Source organism: Oncorhynchus mykiss, chromosome 22, assembly GCF_057628025.1.
Source record: "Oncorhynchus mykiss isolate SJ-2025 chromosome 22, ASM5762802v1, whole genome shotgun sequence".
Lineage (NCBI taxonomy): Eukaryota > Metazoa > Chordata > Actinopteri > Salmoniformes > Salmonidae > Oncorhynchus > Oncorhynchus mykiss.
Window position 1 is genome coordinate 46,249,694 of NC_143043.1, and position 18,146 is coordinate 46,267,839.

General features: G+C 44.6%; 1 protein-coding gene across 1 annotated transcript in view; it reads right to left on the minus strand.

The window, feature by feature from the left end:
* Positions 1 to 959: 959 nt before the first annotated feature.
* LOC110501883 (activin receptor type-2A) overlaps positions 960 to 18,146 on the minus strand; it is a 61,640-nt gene continuing 44,453 nt past the window's right edge. Inside the window, exons 5-11 of the mRNA XM_021579736.3 lie at positions 8,811 to 8,954; positions 8,320 to 8,463; positions 7,820 to 7,965; positions 7,449 to 7,563; positions 7,049 to 7,187; positions 6,201 to 6,331; positions 960 to 4,361 (exon numbers count right to left, since the gene is read on the minus strand). Of these exons, the coding sequence (XP_021435411.3) occupies positions 4,167 to 4,361; positions 6,201 to 6,331; positions 7,049 to 7,187; positions 7,449 to 7,563; positions 7,820 to 7,965; positions 8,320 to 8,463; positions 8,811 to 8,954 (1,014 nt within the window). The 3' untranslated portion in view covers positions 960 to 4,166. The remainder of the gene's footprint in view (positions 4,362 to 6,200; positions 6,332 to 7,048; positions 7,188 to 7,448; positions 7,564 to 7,819; positions 7,966 to 8,319; positions 8,464 to 8,810; positions 8,955 to 18,146) is intronic.

Below are 18,146 nucleotides of genomic sequence, written 5' to 3' on the forward strand. Positions count from 1 at the left end.
GGAGGTCTACAATCTTTTTCTGAGGTCTTGGATGATTTCTTTTGATTTTCCCATGATGTCAAGCAAAGAGGCACTGAGTTTGAAGGTAGGCCTTGAAATACATCCACAGGTACACCTCCAATTGACTCAAATTATGTAAATTTGCCTGTCAGAAGCTTTTAAAGCCATGACATCATTTTCTGGAATTTTCCAAGCTGTTTAAAGGCACAGTCAACTTAGTGTATGTAAACTTCTGACCCACTGGAATTGTGATACAGTGAATTATAAGTACAATAATCTGTCTGTAAACAATTGTTGGGAAAATTACTTGTGTATTGCACAAAGTAGATGTCCTAACCGACTTGCCAAAACTATAGTTTGTTAACAAGAAATTAGTGGAGTGGTTGAAAAACGAGTTTTAATAACTCCAACCTAAGTGTATGTTAACTTCCGACTTCAACTGTAACGTGTATTCTATACCATCTACTGCATCTTGCCTATGCTGCACGGCCATCGCTCATCCATATATTTATATGTACATGTTCTTATTCATCCCTTTACATTTTGTGTGTATAAGGTAGTTGTTGTGAAATTGTTATATTACTTGTTAGATATTACTGCATTGTCGGAACTAGAAGCACAAGCATTTCGCTACACTCGCATTAACATCTGCATGTGACCAATAAAATTTGATTTAATTTACTGTACTTCAGCATTGCATCAGAAATTCTTCCAGCCAGAGAGATGAGGGACTGCATGAATCGGTCCAATTCTCAAAATCTATATCCTAAATCAGCAGGACAGTTGTGACATTCATTCAAAGCCATACGCACATTCATGGGTTTGCACAGGTGGTGGATAAACATTGGATGAATGTTGTTGCATATTTTTCATTGCTCCCAGGACAGTGCACCTGTGTTTTTCATGCTCAGAACTGACTCTAACCCTGCAGTAGAGAGATGATAAAACAGACGGTACACATTGTTCAGAGCAGTCACTGTACTTTATTTTAGGGGGAGAAATGGCATAAAATGTCTTCTGTACAATATTTAACTATCACTTCCAACCAAGCCCTGAAACGGTTTTGTTAAATACAAAACAAAGGAAATTATGTCATGTTTATTTCGATAGCAGGATGACCATTTATGACCACGGTGAGAATATCGGCAGGTAACACAAACCTCAGTTACAGTGACACCAATTCTGTTGTGATGACGAAAAATAATGCGTCACCATAACATAGAAAATGTTAAAAGAAAAACTCTGTAGCTTGTCAAATCTCATATCCCCACAGCACTGTTAACTACACAGGTCTATGGTCACACCATACAATCTGCCAACACTGATCAATGTTGTGGGAAGGTTGAGTTGACAGCTAGGACGTCTGTCTGATTGGTCTGAGGTAATGAATGAGCCAATCCAGGGAGTCTTTGCTAGCCTATATATTAACAATACGTTTTCAGAAATGAAGAAGGCAGAAACACTTGTTTGTGAATGGCCATTTTGTTGGCATACTCCATTATAGGACATTTTCCTTTGAAAGAGAAGTGAGCATTGTCTGGGCCTTGACATAAATTAATAAAACCATTTTTTTTTTTTTTTACAATACAATTACATATAAAATGAACATTAAATTATTTTTTGGAATATTATTAACATGATAAAGGATTGTTTTCGTTTTTCACTTTGAGACCATAAAAACAACCTCATGCTAAAATCACTATCTAAAACAACATTCATATGTACATACTGTGCATTTTCCATCCCAGTCATCTGCTGTCATAGAGGGGTTTGGCTTATGTTAAGGGATATACTACAATGTAGGCGACATGCACTGTGTGCCTCCTTAAGAACATGACTGTGTCATAGAAGTAGCTTGTTTGACATGAAAGAATCCTAGAAACCTTCTGAGGCCAGAGGGAAGTATCTGTTTAGGGAGATAGAGTATCAGCACAGCAGTAGTGTTCCTAAAAAGATATTGTGGAACAAAATATGGATGCAAACAGATTGGATTTGACTTTCCTCTTGTACATGTCAAAATGGCAGCGGTTGCAAATCTGCCTCCCCCTGTTTTTGAAGATTGCTCTTCTGTTGGCTCCCCGTGTCTACACTCCTGAATCAGAGTGGCTCTGGTTAGAGAGGAATAGCAAGAGTAGCATAGATGTCAGTCAGTCAGAGAATAAGAAACCCTGAGCTACACGGTGTTAGTCCTACAGAGGCCGTGACCCCTTTAAATCCAGAACTTACATGATAACTTACATGTTGTTGCACTATTGAGTTGGCATACAGTTCTTGCCAGAGAGGATGTACTGGTTTTAAGTCAAGAGAATAAACACAAACAGACGATTACATTGATTTTAAAAACAAAAGCTACACAGAGGGAAAGAAACTTGGTGCCATGGCAAAAAGCAACGGTCAATTCCAACTTTGATTGTATCCAGTGAAAACAGTAACAGCATGGTGTTATTATGTCCCTGAACGTCTCTCTTCATGTGGTAGGATATAACGACATCTGTCTGGTGGAGAGAAGCACACAATTGAGTCACCAGTGTTTAACTACAATAGGACTACTAACAGATCAATATTTCTGGTTAGAATCTGAAAGCTACAATTGGCCATTTGAATCTGTTATGGGTTGTCTACAGTAGCACATAGCCAAAGTGGTGGACATGCTGTTAGTGATGGAGAATACAAGACTGAGGGTGAACACATATCGATTTTTTATCATGATGGCTACATTAGCAATGTAGAACACCTGACATGTTCTGGATAACCTGTCTAAATGGACATCTACCTGAAAACCACAGAAGCCGTAACGACCTCGTGTACGCACCCCTCGACTAGGTTATCCAAAATAATGGCACGAGAATGAGTCAGAGCCTAAACGCAGAGAGAGAGAGGGGGGGGGGGGTTCGTAGAGTAACGTATTGCTTCCTGAGACGTATTGAAATACGCTGACAATAGTAGACTACGAACAGAAAACACCACAAACATGGCAGGGAGAATGAGCAATACAGTTACAGTGGATTGTAGACATTTTAGTTTAAAATCAAACCGGGGTTTCAAACAACCGACATTAGCGTCACACTTTTACACGGAGTCTCGAAAACGAACCAGAAAAAGGCATGCGTTTTTAATATTATGTGGACACCGCAAACCTAAAAAGGGAAGTGCTTTAAAATATTTTTCCTCAAATATTTTCATATTTTCAGGGATGTTTAAAAAGTTCTAAACATTTTGGTGCTCACAGTCACATTTGAATAGCAGGGGCAACATTAAATAGAAAATACACAAACAGAAATGAAGAAGGCAGAAACACTTGTTTGTGAATGGCCATTTTGTTGGCATACTCCATTATTTGAAAAAGGTTCACTACCAAACATGTCATCTGAATGTCAATGTCCTGTAGTGGTTTTAGTGTTACAAAAGGAAAACATACTTATTTGTAGGATGTACAACTGAGGTATACCTTGTTGAGAGACTCAAGAGGTTGATGGTTATTTGTATAGAAATGCTGTGAGGCAGGTCCGGATAAATAACCTTGATTACGCCGTTCTCTCTCTCTCTCTCTCTCTCTCTCTCTCTCTCTGTACAGCAGCGAAACACAGACATTCAGAAGCTGTTTCTTATTGGCATTACAGTAGTCATTCGGAGAAACACAAACAACAAATGTGTTTAAAAACCAAGTTGCCCTTTTTTTTTATACTGAATGAAGTTAACTGTGTGTCTCGATTCTTCTTCTCTCCTGTTCCGCCTTTTCTTAGAAAAAAAAACTGAAGTCAGTCCAGGAAGTACATTTTCCTTTCATTTTACAAAAAAATGGTAATATCAACCAAAAGGTCAACTTTAAAATGACTTTGTCCATTGTCAAGGTGCTGGACAAAAAAAATATTTGTTCAGTGAGGGGTCTAGATGATTGATTGTCCCCCCTCCCTACCCCCCATCATGCCCTCCCCTTTTAAAAGACCTGGGCATGAGCAAGTCTTTAGGTACACAGGTAGCTAAATGCAATAGGAACCAGTTTAAAACTGGATCATTCTCCATGAACCCAGGTCCACTAAATTATTTTGGCGCCTCTTTGGGTATAGTCCCAGAGTTAGCGACGAACGTTGGAAAGAGTCCTGACCTTCTGCTTAGGGAGGCGAGTCTCTTTGGGATCTGTTCTCCAGTTCATACGCCTAGCCTAGTCATAGGCTGGATTCTTTGGGGGGGTAGTCCACGTTGGTCACCATGGTGACGACTGTGACGATCTCCTCGGGTGCGGTGACGTTGTTGAGACGCTGCATCTGCACCATGCGCTCCTCCACGCACCCTGCCGACAAGCGCGCTTCCGCCTCGTGGTCCCAGCACTCCTCGATGGTCTCACACAGCATGGTCAGGCCCTGGGAGGGACAGAACACACACACACACGGTTACCCTCGGCGACACAAGGGCACAATGACACACATCGAGCGAGGCCCATGGTGCGTCATGGTGGAGAGAGAGAGACCAGAGACCATTAAGTTAACTAATCTACTGTTACAGATCCACAAGAGGGGAAACAGATCTGGTAGGAGACATTGAGAAACTGTGAGGAGGAGGCCACTCAGCAAACATTTCAGACAGAAATGGACACTATCTTCTAGACTAAAAAAATAGTAGAAAGATATAATTCTACGATCAATAAGTGTCTGCGTTGGGCTCGCGTTAGGATGCTCTGCAGACAGTAGCGATTCAGACAACCCGTCTTAGCTAACCGTAGTCAAGGCATAAACGGATGAGGTAAGCAGTGCCATGGGTCATGGTAGAAATGTGCTTAACAAATCACATAATAAGTTGCATGGACTCACTCTGTGTGCAATAACAGTGTTTAATTAACATGATTTTTGAATGACTCTCATCTCTGTACCCCACACAAACAATTATCTGTAAGGTCCCTCAGTCGAGAAGTGAATCTTAAACACAGATTCAACCACAAAGACCAGAGGTTTTTCAATTCCTCGCAAAGGGAACCTATTGGTAGATGGGTAGAAATAAAAATGCAGACACTGAATATCCCTTTGAGTATGGTGAAGTTATTAATTACACTTTGGATGGTGTATCAATACACCCAGTCAATACAAAGATACAGGTGTCCTTCCTAACTCAGTTACCGGAGGGGAAGGAAACCGCTCAGGGATTTCACCATGAGGCCCGCAAAACACCAGTCTCAGCGTCAACATTGAAGAGGTGACTCCAGGATGAGTTGTAAAGAAAAAGCCATATCTCAGACTGGCCAATAAAAATAAAATATTAAGATGAGCAACAGAACACAGACACTGGACAGAGGAACCCTGCCTAGAAGGCCAGCACCTCGGAGTCGCCTCTTCAGTGTTGACGTTGAGACTGGTGTTTTGTGGGTAGTATTTAATGAAGCTGCCAGTTGAGGACTTGTGAGGCATCTGTTTCTCAAACTAGACACTCTAATGTACTTGTCCTTTTGCTCAGTTGTGCACCGGGGCCTCCCACTCCTCTTTTTATTCTGGTTAGAGTCAATTTGCGCTGTTCTGTGAAGGGAGTAGTACACAGCGTTGTACGAGATCTTCAGGTTCTTGGCAATTTCTCACATGGAATAGCCTTCATTTCTTAGAACAAGAATAGACTGACGAGTTTCAGAAGAAAGTCCTTTGTTTCTGGCCATTTTGAACCTGTAATTGGACCCAAAATTGCTGATGCTCCAGATATTCAACTAGTCTAAAGTTTTCAGCTGTGCTAACATAATTGCAAAAGGGTTTTCTAATCAACCGATTCCAGCTACAATAGTCATTTACAACATTAACAATGTCTACACTGTATTTCTGATCAATTTGATGTTATTTTAATGACCAAAAAAACGTGATTTTCTTTCAAAAACAAGGACATTTTTAAGTGACCCCAAACTTTTGAACGGTAGTGTATATCAGTGTTTTATTACTCATAAATCTTTGACAAATGTTAGAATTTTTCTTCCACTTTGACAGAGTACTGTGTAGATCGTTGACAATAAACATTTTTTGTTCATTTTTTTTTTACAATTAAATCAATTGTAATCCCACTTTGTAACAAAACAAAGGGGTGTGAATACTGAAGGCACTGTCCTACATCTCCTTACTGTTGCATGACAATGGGTTTTGGTCGTTTGTAGTAGTCACGGTACTACTACCCCTTCAGTCAGGTCACGATGTTTGATTGGTTAAGATACATGGTGTATAGGTTCTACTCACAGCGTGTTTCTGCCAGCACTCCCTGAGCATGGGCCTCAGCTTTTTGTGAACTACAACATCCTGCATGTCTTCCAGAGACGGGTGCTGGCCAATCTCCTCCTCAAACGGCAGCATGTACTCATCCACTGGTCCTGAAATAACACACAGCAGACGGTTACCTCAACACCACACCACAAAGAAAAAACATTCACAAAATGCAATCAATATACCAGTCATTACTTTCAGCTAATAAAGAAAAAACAGTGATCTAAACACAATTAGTGATCTCTGAGTTTTTTTCCTAAGGTATTCAGAGCTGATGCTTTGTGTTGTCTAACAGCTCTTGACCAGTGGAGGTCTCCCTCGGGGCCGCGGCAGTGAGTTGCTCTGACCAGGCTCTAACCCAGAGTTGACCTCCAGTGATAACCAGATGTCATGCAGGGCATTCCACATGCTGACCCCCGACACAACAACCCGGGTTAGGCCAGGTCAATACGGCTCCATGGAACCAGACAGACAGAATCCAGACAGAATTCCCTGATTAGACACTAGAACTATGGTAGTGCAGGAAAGGACACCCCCCCTCCTGGAGAGATACTGTGTATGCTGGCTTCTGCTCCAGCCCTACACCTGATTTAGCTAATCAAGGTTCCGAGTAAAGCTGGAACAAAATCCTGCAGTAGGGTAGCTCTCCAGAGAGTATGCAAGGAAGACTGGAAGAGAGTTGGCCACTCCTACTCTGCGTGGGCCACTCCTACTCTGCGTGGGCCACTCCTACTCTGCGTGGGCCACTCCTACTCTGCGTGGGCCACTCCTACTCTGCGTGGGCCACTCCTACTCTATGGTCCTTCCATGGAGTGTGTTCTTACCATCAGCAGCCTTGCAGCGTGCGGCCAGTTCCCACAGCACCAGTCCCAGGGCATACATGTCTATCCTCAAGAACGAGTCCCGCTGGAAGTTGATGGCCCCCTCCAGCACCTCAGGGGCCATGTACCTCCGGGTGCCCACCTGCAATGAACAGACGCACACACACACAGGTTAGAGATCAGATCTCAATCGGTGGTCCTGCCTGTTTTGGACAATTTACATGCAATTGTGTCAATCTGATACCTGGGAATACAGAGTTCTGCCAGTGCTGAACAGATGAACAATGTATGATGTTTTTTTCTTTGTAACATGAACGTTGAGGTATGCTGACGTTTTTACAGCCTTTTAGAACATCATGGAGTCTGGACTACCACTTCCACAACCATTCCTCCCATCACTCACCTGTCCATGCGTGTCCCCAGCGGATTTCCCAGCCTCAAACCTCTGGGCCAGGCCAAAGTCAGCGATGCAGGCCGTCAGGTTGGACTTCAGAAGGATATTCTTACTCTTGATGTCCCTGTGGATCACAGCAAAACAGAAACTCACCAATGAGACAACAGACAGTGTGGGAGAGGAAAGACACCAATCATTTAACATAATGAATGTTGTGTATTTCTGGAAACAGAAATAGATTTTTTGGGGGTGGGGTAAGTGAAAGAAGGCAGTGGATTGAAAAGAACATCATAGAACAGGTCTTTAATGGCAGTGTAATGATAAAGGAACACAAACATAGAGATAGGAGACCAGGGAGGATGGGAGAGCAGGGAGCTGACCTGTGGGCGATGGCTGGCTTGTGTCCGTCCTTCAGACCAGGGATGTCTTCATGGAGGTAGGCCAGGCCTCGAGCCGTGGTCTGGGCTATGTGGCACAGCTCGCTCCACGACAACACGTTGGCCTTCAGATAGTCTGTCAACGAGCCCTGGAGATGGAGGCAGACAACCAGTTAATATAACAGCACCTAGCAAATGTGGCTCACCTTGCCATCTGACGTAATGCCAGCTGATTGTTCTACCTCTAACCACTAGAGGGCAGATATATTCAACACAGATAAAGACCATTCTAGTGTTTTCTGAAAAATAGGAAGAAACAGCTCTATCTAAGTTAGTCCTGTTAATAAATACTGGACCAGTGTTGCTACATAGACTTGCATTTTCACAAAGACGGTTGATGTCTTGGGATACATTTTAAATTCTAGCAAGACAACGTTGAATGAGTTGTGATTTAATTTGCTTTGTTTGTGCTGTGATCCTCTGACCAGCAGGGGGGGCTATACCTTCTCGTGGTAGGCTGTGATCAGCCACAGCTCTATGTCCATGTTGTTACCCCTCTTCTCTGCTCCCAGGAAGTGGAGCAGGTTCTCATGCCTCATCCCGCTCAGGTTGTAGATCTCATACTCGTTCTGCCATGACTGCTTGTCCTGAGGACGCCAAACACACAGAAAACTATTCAAGATGTACAATATCAACTGAGAATGGGTTTTGGATTCCTATTAGACATAAAAAATAAACAAATAAATTGTTATTTAAAAATAGAATAATAATGTATGTTCTGTAATGTCAGTTGGTGCTCAGCGGTCAATCAAGGCCACTGTGGGCTTAGTGATTGGCCTCTAAAGTAGGGGGCTGGTCAGCCCAGGAGGATTTACCTAGGGCCTGGAGCTTTAAGACTGATGACGCTCTCTTCTCTCTTCCAAAGAAGCAGGAAAAGCCTCCACACAGCCCTCTGTCCTGCTACTAGTGGTAGTTAGTGGTTACATTACTGTACCTGAATGGGGAATATTTTGACAGCCACGTAATCGTTGAGCAACTGAGCCTTCCACACGCAGCCGAAGCGCCCCCTGGCTTTGATCTCAATTAACTGCAGAGGCTTCTGTCCCAGGATGGGGGAGGGAGGCATGGGCCCCGGGTCCTGCAGAGAAGAGAGAGAAACACACATCAAACTCACTGTTTGTTACACAGAGACCAAGCATTAAATGGGACTGCAGTACATTGAAGTAGGATCCAAAATGGCTTCCATGTTGCAAGGCCAATGGTTGGGCTAGGGGGAAAAGAGAAACCTAACCAGCTGCTGGGCTGGGTGCTATGAAGCTTTGACAGAAGGGGCTTATGGGGGCTAGGGAAGTGATGAGCATGTTAAACTAAAATCACCAACCCCTGTCTCCTCTCTGGACTACTGGATGAGGCCCGACCTACTTACCGTAGAAGAGCATGGAGGGACTGACTGACTGCTGCAGCACACCTGGTCTGGAGGGATATCTACACCCGATTTACACTATAGGGCCAACCAGAACCATTCTGTTCTTCCGGCTCGGCTTGGCCCAGTAGTGTCAAAAGGATATTCAAGTCCAGGTGCTACAATAACCCCTTTGAAATAGGTGGGTTGATTGTTTAACTTGAGGTAAAGCAATGGGACTAGAGTTCCTGGTCTGGAACTAGGAGTCTACATTACCTTCTGGGAGCCTTTATATACAGTACCAGGCAAAAGTTTGGACACACCTCCTCCTTCAAATGTTTGTTCTTTATTTTTACAATTTCTACATTGTAAAATAATAGTGAAGACATCAAAACTATGAAATAACATATATGGAATCACCAAGTTTTAACAGGTGTACCTTGTTAAAAGTTAATTTGTGGAATTTCTATCCTCCATTTGAGCCAATCAGTTGTGTTGTGACAAGGTAGGGGTGATATACAGAAGATAGCCCTATTTGGTAAAAGACCAAGTCCATTTATGGCAAGAACAGTTCAAATAAGCAAAGAGAAATGGCAGTCCACCATTACTTTAAGACATGAAGGTAAGTCAATACTGAACATTTCAATAACTTTTTAAGTTTCTTCAAGAGCAGTCGCAAAAACCATGATGCACTATGATGACTGCCTCTTATGAGGACCGCCACAGGAAAGGAAGACCCAGAGTTACCTAAGTTCATTAGAGTTACCAGCCTCAGAAATTGCAGGCCAAATAAATGCTTCACAGACTTCAAGTAACACATCTCAACATCTCAACATCAACTGTTCAGAGGAGACTGTGTGAATCAGGCCTTCATGGTCGAATTGCTGCAAAGAAACCACTACTAAAGGACACCAATAAGAAGAAGAGACTTGCTTGGACCAAGAAACACGAGCAATGGACATTAGACTGGTGGAAATCTGTCCTTTGGTCTGATGAGGCCAAATTTGAGATTTTGATTCCAAACACCGTGTCTTTGTGAGACGTAGAGTAGGTGAACAGATTATCTCTGCATGTGTGGTTCCCACCGTGAAGCATGGAAGTGGTGTGATGGTGCTTTGCTGGTGACACTGTCTGTGATTTATTTAGAATTCAAGGCACACTTAACCAGCATGGCTACCACAGTATTCTGCAGTGATACGCCATCCCATCTGGTTTTCACTTCGTGGGACTATCATTTGTTTTCAACTGGACAATGACCCAACACACCTTCAGGCTGTGTAAGGGCTATTTGACCAAGTTAGGAGAGTGATGGAGTGCTGCATCAGATGACCTGGCCTCCACAATCACCCGACCTCAAACCAATTGAGAAAGTTAGTTGGACCGCAGAGTGAAGGAAAAGCAGCCAACAAGTGCTCAGCATATGTGGGAACTCCTTCAAGACTGTTGGAAAAGCATTCCAGGTGAAGCGGGTTAAGAGAATGCCAAGAGTGTGCAAAGCTGTCATAAAGGCAAAGGGTGGCTACTTTGAAGAATCTCAAATATAAAATATATTTTGATTTGTTTAACACTTTTTTGGTTACTACATGATTCCATATGTGTTATTTCATATTTATGATGTCGTCACTATTATTCTACAATGTAGAAAATAGTAAAAATAAAGAAAAACCCTTGAATGAGTAGGTGTGTCCAAACTTTTGACTGGTACTGTATACTGTAGGTACGGCTCTGATCTGCACTGGAGCCATGTTTAAAGGCATATGCTCTGTTCGAACTATAGATCATGTTTTATGGGCACACCCATCATGTCCAGCATGTCCATCATAGCTCCAGACAGTAATAAAAACAGACCTTTGCCTCGATACCATCAAGGAAGAGAACTACAGGATACCATCAAGGAAGAGAACTACAGGATACCATCAAGGAAGAGAACTACAAAGGCAGGATGATGATGATGACAGACTGATTAAGAGGTGTTCTGGTCGCCGTACTGACGGACCATGACCATTCTGTGTCTACATACTGTTACAGGTCCATGCATATGTCGGCTCTTAATTTAAACCAATTCGCTACGGCAGGAAAACATTTCTGCAGCAACAGGGAATGTGAATTATTATGTGGATTATAATTCATGGACATTTTTGTAGGATACATTTTTCTTTACGACAAATCAAGTCTGAAATTTCAAAAACAGAAATGATAAACTTTTGAAGCGTTTTTAAAACTCAAATACACTACGTTTTGAGTTCCCTGGCTGCTTGCCTGCTTCAATGAGGGCCACTATTGGTCCTCTAATGGTTTAGTTGAAAAGCAGGGAAAGTAGCCTCTTTAATGTCACAGAATGTTTATCTTTCCCCATAGGTTGTACACATAATGGCCTGCATGCGTACAGCCACAACAGGAAGGGAAGAAAGAATAGTCTGATTAATGAGGGCAAATGAGGAACAGGAAGGAGGGAGTGGAAATGAGTGAATAGGGAAACCAAGTGAAAGAGGGCAGCATATAGGGCAGGATATATAGCCTGGGCCTAAAGCCTGCAGTCCAGACCTAACCGCAGCCACACCCTGCACCTCTAGCTGTCATCAGTGTTCAAGGTCATGTTTACGTTGCCATTCTCTCAAGTGATCAATCATAACACATGCACTCGTAAAAATGAAAACAATGTCATTTTTATGGTCCAGCTGTCCCTGTAGGCTAGGACCGGGCTGAGAGGCCTAACATTTATCATCTGTGTGACACGTTCTTTTGTCTTCAACAGGAGAATCAATATTGATGTTTGCAAGCTACTGAGACCAGTTATCCTTGTACTGACTTAGCTATACTGCAAACAGCAGGCGGTGGGTTGCTTCTGTTCAAAATGGTTATTATATTTAAGTAGCCTATAACTGTGTGTGTGTGTGTGTGTGTGTGTGTGTGTGTGTGTGTGGTTAGCCACCATTCTCCCACCCCATATTGATACACTGCTCAAAAATAAAAAAAAGGGAACACTTAAACAACACAATGTAACTCCAAGTCAATCACACTTCTGTGAAATCAAACTGTCCACTTAGGAAGCAACACTGATTGACAATAAATTTCACATGCTGTTGTGCAAATGGAATAGACAACAGGTGGAAATTATAGGCAATTAGCAAGACACCCTCAATAAAGGAGTGGTTCTGCAGGTGGTGACCACAGACCACTTCTCAGTTCCTATGCTTCCTGGCTGATGTTTTGGTCACTTTTGAATGCTGGCGGTGCCTTCACTCTAGTGGTAGCATGAGAAGGAGTCTACAACCCACACAAGTGGCTCAGGTAGTGCAGCTCATCCAGGATGGCACATCAATGCGAGCTGTGGCAAGAAGGTTTGCTGTGTCTGTCAGCGTAGTGTCCAGAGCATGGAGGCGCTACCAGGAGACAGGCCAGTACATCAGGAGACGTGGAGGAGGCCGTAGGAGGGCAACAACCCAGCAGCAGGACCGCTACCTCCGCCTTTGTGCAAGGAGGAGCAGGAGGAGCACTGCAAAATGACCTCCAGCAGGCCACAAATGTGCATGTGTCTGCTCAAACGGTCAGAAACAGACTCCATGAGGGTGGTATGAGGGCCCGACGTCCACAGGTGGGGGTTGTGCTTACAGCCCAACACCGTGCAGGACGTTTGGCATTTGCCAGAGAACACCAAGATTGGCAAATTCGCCACTGGCGCCCTGTGCTCTTCACAGATGAAAGCAGGTTCACACTGAGCACGTGACAGACGTGACAGAGTCTGGAGACGCCGTGGAGAACGTTCTGCTGCCTGCAACATCCTCCAGCATGACCGGTTTGGCGGTGGGTCAGTCATGGTGTGGAGTGGCATTTCTTTGGGGGGCCTCCATGTGCTCGCCAGAGGTAGCCTGACTGCCATTAGGTACCGAGATGAGATCCTCAGACCCCTTGTGAGACAATGCAAGACAATGCTAGACCTCATGTGGCTGGAGTGTGTCAGCAGTTCTTGCAAGAGGAAGGCATTGATACTATGGACCTCCCGTTCCCCAGACCTGAATCCAATTGAGCACATCTGGGACCTCATGTCTCGCTCCATCCACCAACGCCACGTTGCACCACAGACTGTCCAGGAGTTGGCGGATGCTTTAGTCCAGGTCTGGGAGGAGATCCCTCAGGAGACCATCCGCCACCTCATCAGGAGCATGCCCAGGCGTTGTAGGGAGGTCATACAGGCACGTGGAGGCCACACACACACACTACTGAGCCTCATTTTGACTTGTTTTAAGGACATCACATCAAAGTTGGATCAGCCTGTAGTGTGGTTTTCCACTTTAATTTTGAGTGACTCCAAATCCAGACCTCCATGGGTTGATAAATTTGACTTCCATTGATAATTTGTGTGATTTTGTTGTCAGCACATTCAACTATGTAAAGAAAATTCATTCATTCAGATCTAGGATGTGTTATTTTAGTGTTCCCTTTATTTTTTTGAGCAGTGTATATGACACCATAATCGATCATTTCACCATAACGTTCTTTGGCTGCAATCATAGCATGCTCAGACTCTTGCATTCCAACCAATAAGGCAACGGTCCATGCACTTCACTCCTGCTGCTGAATCCCAAACAGGACAGTGGATTTAGCGTATATCCGTGCACATTAAAAAAAAATATGAAAATAACAGTGCGCAGTTTCAAACTCAAATAGACATGAATGGTGCATCTGAGGTGGTGGGAGTCTCAAGCTTGAGGGATATGATAAATCATATTCACAAGAGATGCAGAAACCGTGAACAGATCGTAACCAACTGCTGAATGACAGAGACTTCTCTTACCTCTATCATAATATGAAAGGCATGCTAGTTAAGGAAAGAGGTGTAAAGAAAACATTTCCAGCATGAGAGACAAGACAAATGACAGCTGAGCTGATGACCCATGGCCAGAGGATATTTTAACACCACTCCTGACCTAGGATCAGGGACACCATGGGTCTGTCCTGAGAGTCAAGCGTGGCTTCAACGGACCTCAACAACAAGGATGGGCCATTGGTACAAAGCAACATCTGGAAGGAATAACCAGTTAACTGTGAGTTCCCCTGCAGCCACGTTTCCAAGTCACGACAACATCTAACAGTCTATTAGGCTGTCCTGCCCTACTCTACTCTACTCTACTCTACTCTACTCTACTCTACTCTACTCTACTCTACTCTACTCTACCATGTCCTGCTCTGCCCTGGTCTGCTGTCCTGCCCTGCTGTCCTGCCCTGCTGTCCTGCTCTACTCTACTCTACTCTGCTCTGCTCTACTCTACTCTACTCTACTCTACTCTGCTCTACTCTGCTCTGCCCTACTCTGCCATGTCCTGCTCTGCCATGTCCTGCTGTCCTGTTCTGCCCTGTCCTGCTCTGCCCTGTCCTGCTCTGCCCTGCCCTGCTCTGCCCTGTCCCGCTCTGTTCTGCCCTGTCCCGCTCTGTTCTGCCCTGTCCCGCTTTGTTCTGCCCTGTCCTGTCCCGCTCTGCCCTGTCCTGCTCTGTCCTGTCCTACCCTGCCCTGTCCTGTCCTGCTCTGTCCTGTCCTGCTCTGCTCTGTCCTGTCCTGCTCTGTCCTGTCCTGTCCTGTCCTGCTCTGTCCTGTCCTGTCCTGCCCTCCCCTGCCTGAGAATGCTCTCTCTTTCTCCCAGCACTGACTGACTCGAAACACTGTTACAAAACAATCCTACTAAATCTCCAGCCAATTCATTGCTGTTTCCACCATTCACACACCACTGACCGATGACGCAATAGGGCGAAGGGAGTGACTAACAAAACTCCCGGGGCAAATCATAACTAGTAATGGTGTGTGTCACATTGGCAGTATGTTAAGCGTATGTGTGTGAGGAGAGAGGCTGCAGCCCGCCTGCTAACACCAGCTTTTCAAGCACAGCTCTGTGTGTATATTATAGTGTGTTCAGCCTGAGGACACTGTAATAATGACAAGCTGACGGGAAGCATTTCAGCGGCTGCCAACAATTCCCTCAGAATTTAGCAATGGCTGTTACAGAGTGTGATTACGCTTCTGGTCCCTTCCCTCCCCTGACACACCGTCAAGCAAGTACAGACGGTTTCTTTACACGCACGCATACACACACACGCACACACACACGCACGCATACACACACACGCAGCTAAATGCTAGTGATGCACACGTCTGTACTCGCACACATGCGAGTACAGACGTGTGCGAGTACAGACGTGTGCGAAAGCCAGAGCCTGCAGAAGAAAGCAAGCCCATGAGAATGTCAGAGTCCAGAATGTAGTAGAAACAAGAGTATAAAATGAAATCCCAGGCAGCGGTAACACCTGTGCCTGTGAAATAAAGCTGACCCTGGACTTAGGACCCAGGTGACAGTAAGCAGAGTACGCCAAGACAGGTGCACTTTGTGTTGATTTGTCTGCCTGTCATTTCAGTGAGCCGTTGGTAATGGAGGGAAAGGAAGAGCTGTAGTAGTGAAGCTGTATGACCTGTAGGCAGTGAGGAGAGACATTAAGGATGGTTCAAAGGCTGTGTGCCCTTTGTCTCTCTGTCTCTCCCATCTCTCTCTCCCTCTCCCCCTGTCTCTTTACCTCCCTTATTCTCTCTATTTCCCACCCTCTCTCACCTGCCCCCTGCCTCCCTCCCTCTCTCTCTCTCCCTCCCTCCCTCTCTCTCTCTCTTTCCCTTCCCTCCCATATTATTTTTGACTATATATCGTATCGTGATATAAGTTTTGCGCTAGCTGCCTGTACCTGGACCACAACTCCAGCATTTTTCCTTCACAGCTTGTTCTCCATCTTTTTAAATAGGGAACAAATTAGTTTTCAGAACTTTTATTTCCATGACTGATCAAAATGTGTGTTTTCTCATGGCTATTTCTTGTCCCTCTGCAGCAGAAATATGGTGAGCAATATGTTCGGGACATCGAACCGCAATAAAATCACAGTATCGAACCGCAATAGATATAGAACGCTGATAATCACAATACATATCTAAAATCGGCACCTAAGTATGGTGATAACATCGTATCGTGAGGTCCCTGGTAATTCCCAGCCCTGGTCAGAAAAGGGCGGCACACAAGTGATTTTGATTGGCTGTTTGACGACTTTGTTTTACCAAAGTCGGTTTTGGTAAAAAGACCAAATCACCTGGAATTCATCAAAAAATGTGATTCATTTAGGAAATCTGTTCCCCAAATATTCCCACGAATAACAAAAATTATAATCAAGGTATGAAATGATTGTCATTTTCAAATACAATCTCTTTTTGAGCTTAGTTGTGGTCAATTTGCAGTGTACAAATGATTATAATTATGTCCTGGCCCCCCGACCATCCGCTCCGACAACAATCGTTCCGCGGCTGAATCTAGTTAGCTAGCCCTGCTGTAGATGGTCCAGTGGATTACAGCAGACGAAGAAGACACTGCTGCAACATGGGGGTGGCGAGGCAGCATTAACACTACAACCACTACAGCAGTCATTTTCACTGCTCATTAATTTATTTCTCTGCCATTTTTTAAGTCATGCCCCCCTCCATCATTGACTTTTCTTAAAAACGTCTATATAACACACTGTCGTTGTCCGAATCTTAATATCAAACATAACTGGAGTTATAACTAGTTTTAGGAGGGCATGTCATTTAAATAGTTTCCCCTGTTGCCTCTCCACCTCTCGACAGTAGGTCACGATCCGCTCATTTTCCCGACAGAGCCTGCTCCCCTCTTCTGCCTACAGTAGGGCCTGCTCCTCTCCTTCTGCCTACAGTAGGGCCTGCTCCGTTCCTTCTGCCTACAGTAGGGCCTGCTCCTCTCCTTCTGCCTACAGTAGGGCCTGCTCCGTTCCTTCTGCCTACAGTAGGGCCTGCTCCGTTCCTTCTGCCTACAGTAGGGCCTGCTCCTCTCCTTCTGCCTACAGTAGGGCCTGCTCCTCTCCTTCTGCCTACAGTAGGGCCTGCTCCTCTCCTTCTGCCTTCAGTTGGGCCTGCTCCTCTCCTTCTGCCTTCAGTTGGGCCTGCTCCGTTCCTTCTCCAGACAGTAGGGCCTGCTCCGCTCCTTCTCCAGACAGTAGGGCCTGCTCCGCTCCTTCTCCAGACAGTAGGGCCTGCTCCTCTCCTTCTTCAGACAGTAGGGCCTGCTCCGCTCCTTCTCCAGACAGTAGGGCCTGCTCCTCTCCTTCTTCAGACAGTAGGGCCTGCTCCGCTCCTTCTTCAGACAGTAGGGCCTGCTCCGCTCCTTCTCCAGACAGTAGGGCCTGCTCCTCTCCTGCTTCACACAGTAGGGCCTGCTCCTCTCCTGCTTCACACAGTAGGGCCTGCTCCTCTCCTGCTTCACACAGTAGGGCCTGCTCCTCTCCTGCTTCACAGAGTAGGGCCTGCTCCTCTCCTTCTCCAGACAGTAGGGCCTGCTCCTCTCCTGCTTCAGACAGTAGGGCCTGCTTCAGGCCAAATACATTTAAACTCAGTTTTTCACAATTCTTGACCTTTAATCCTAGTAAAAATTCCCAGTTTTAGGTCAGTTAGGATCACCACTTTATTTTAAGAATGTGAAATGTCAGAATAATAGTAGAGAGAATGATTTATTTCAGATTTGATTTCTTTCATCACATTCCCAGTGGGTCAGAAGTTTACATACACTCAATTAGTATTTGGTAGCATAGCCTTTAAATTGTTTATTTTGGATCAAATGTTTCAGGTAGCCTTCCACAAGCTTTCCACAATAAGTTGGGTGAATTTGGGCCCATTTCTCCTGACAGAGCTGGTGTAACTGAGTCAGGATTGTAGGCCTCCTTGCTCGCACACGCTTTTTCAATTCTGCCCACAAATTTTCTATAGGATTGAGGTCAGGGCTTTGTGATGGCCACTTTAATACCTTGACTTTGCTTGGGGTCATTGTCCATTTGGAAGACCCATTTGAGACCAAGCTTTAACTTCCTGACTGATGTCTTGAGATGTTGCTTCAA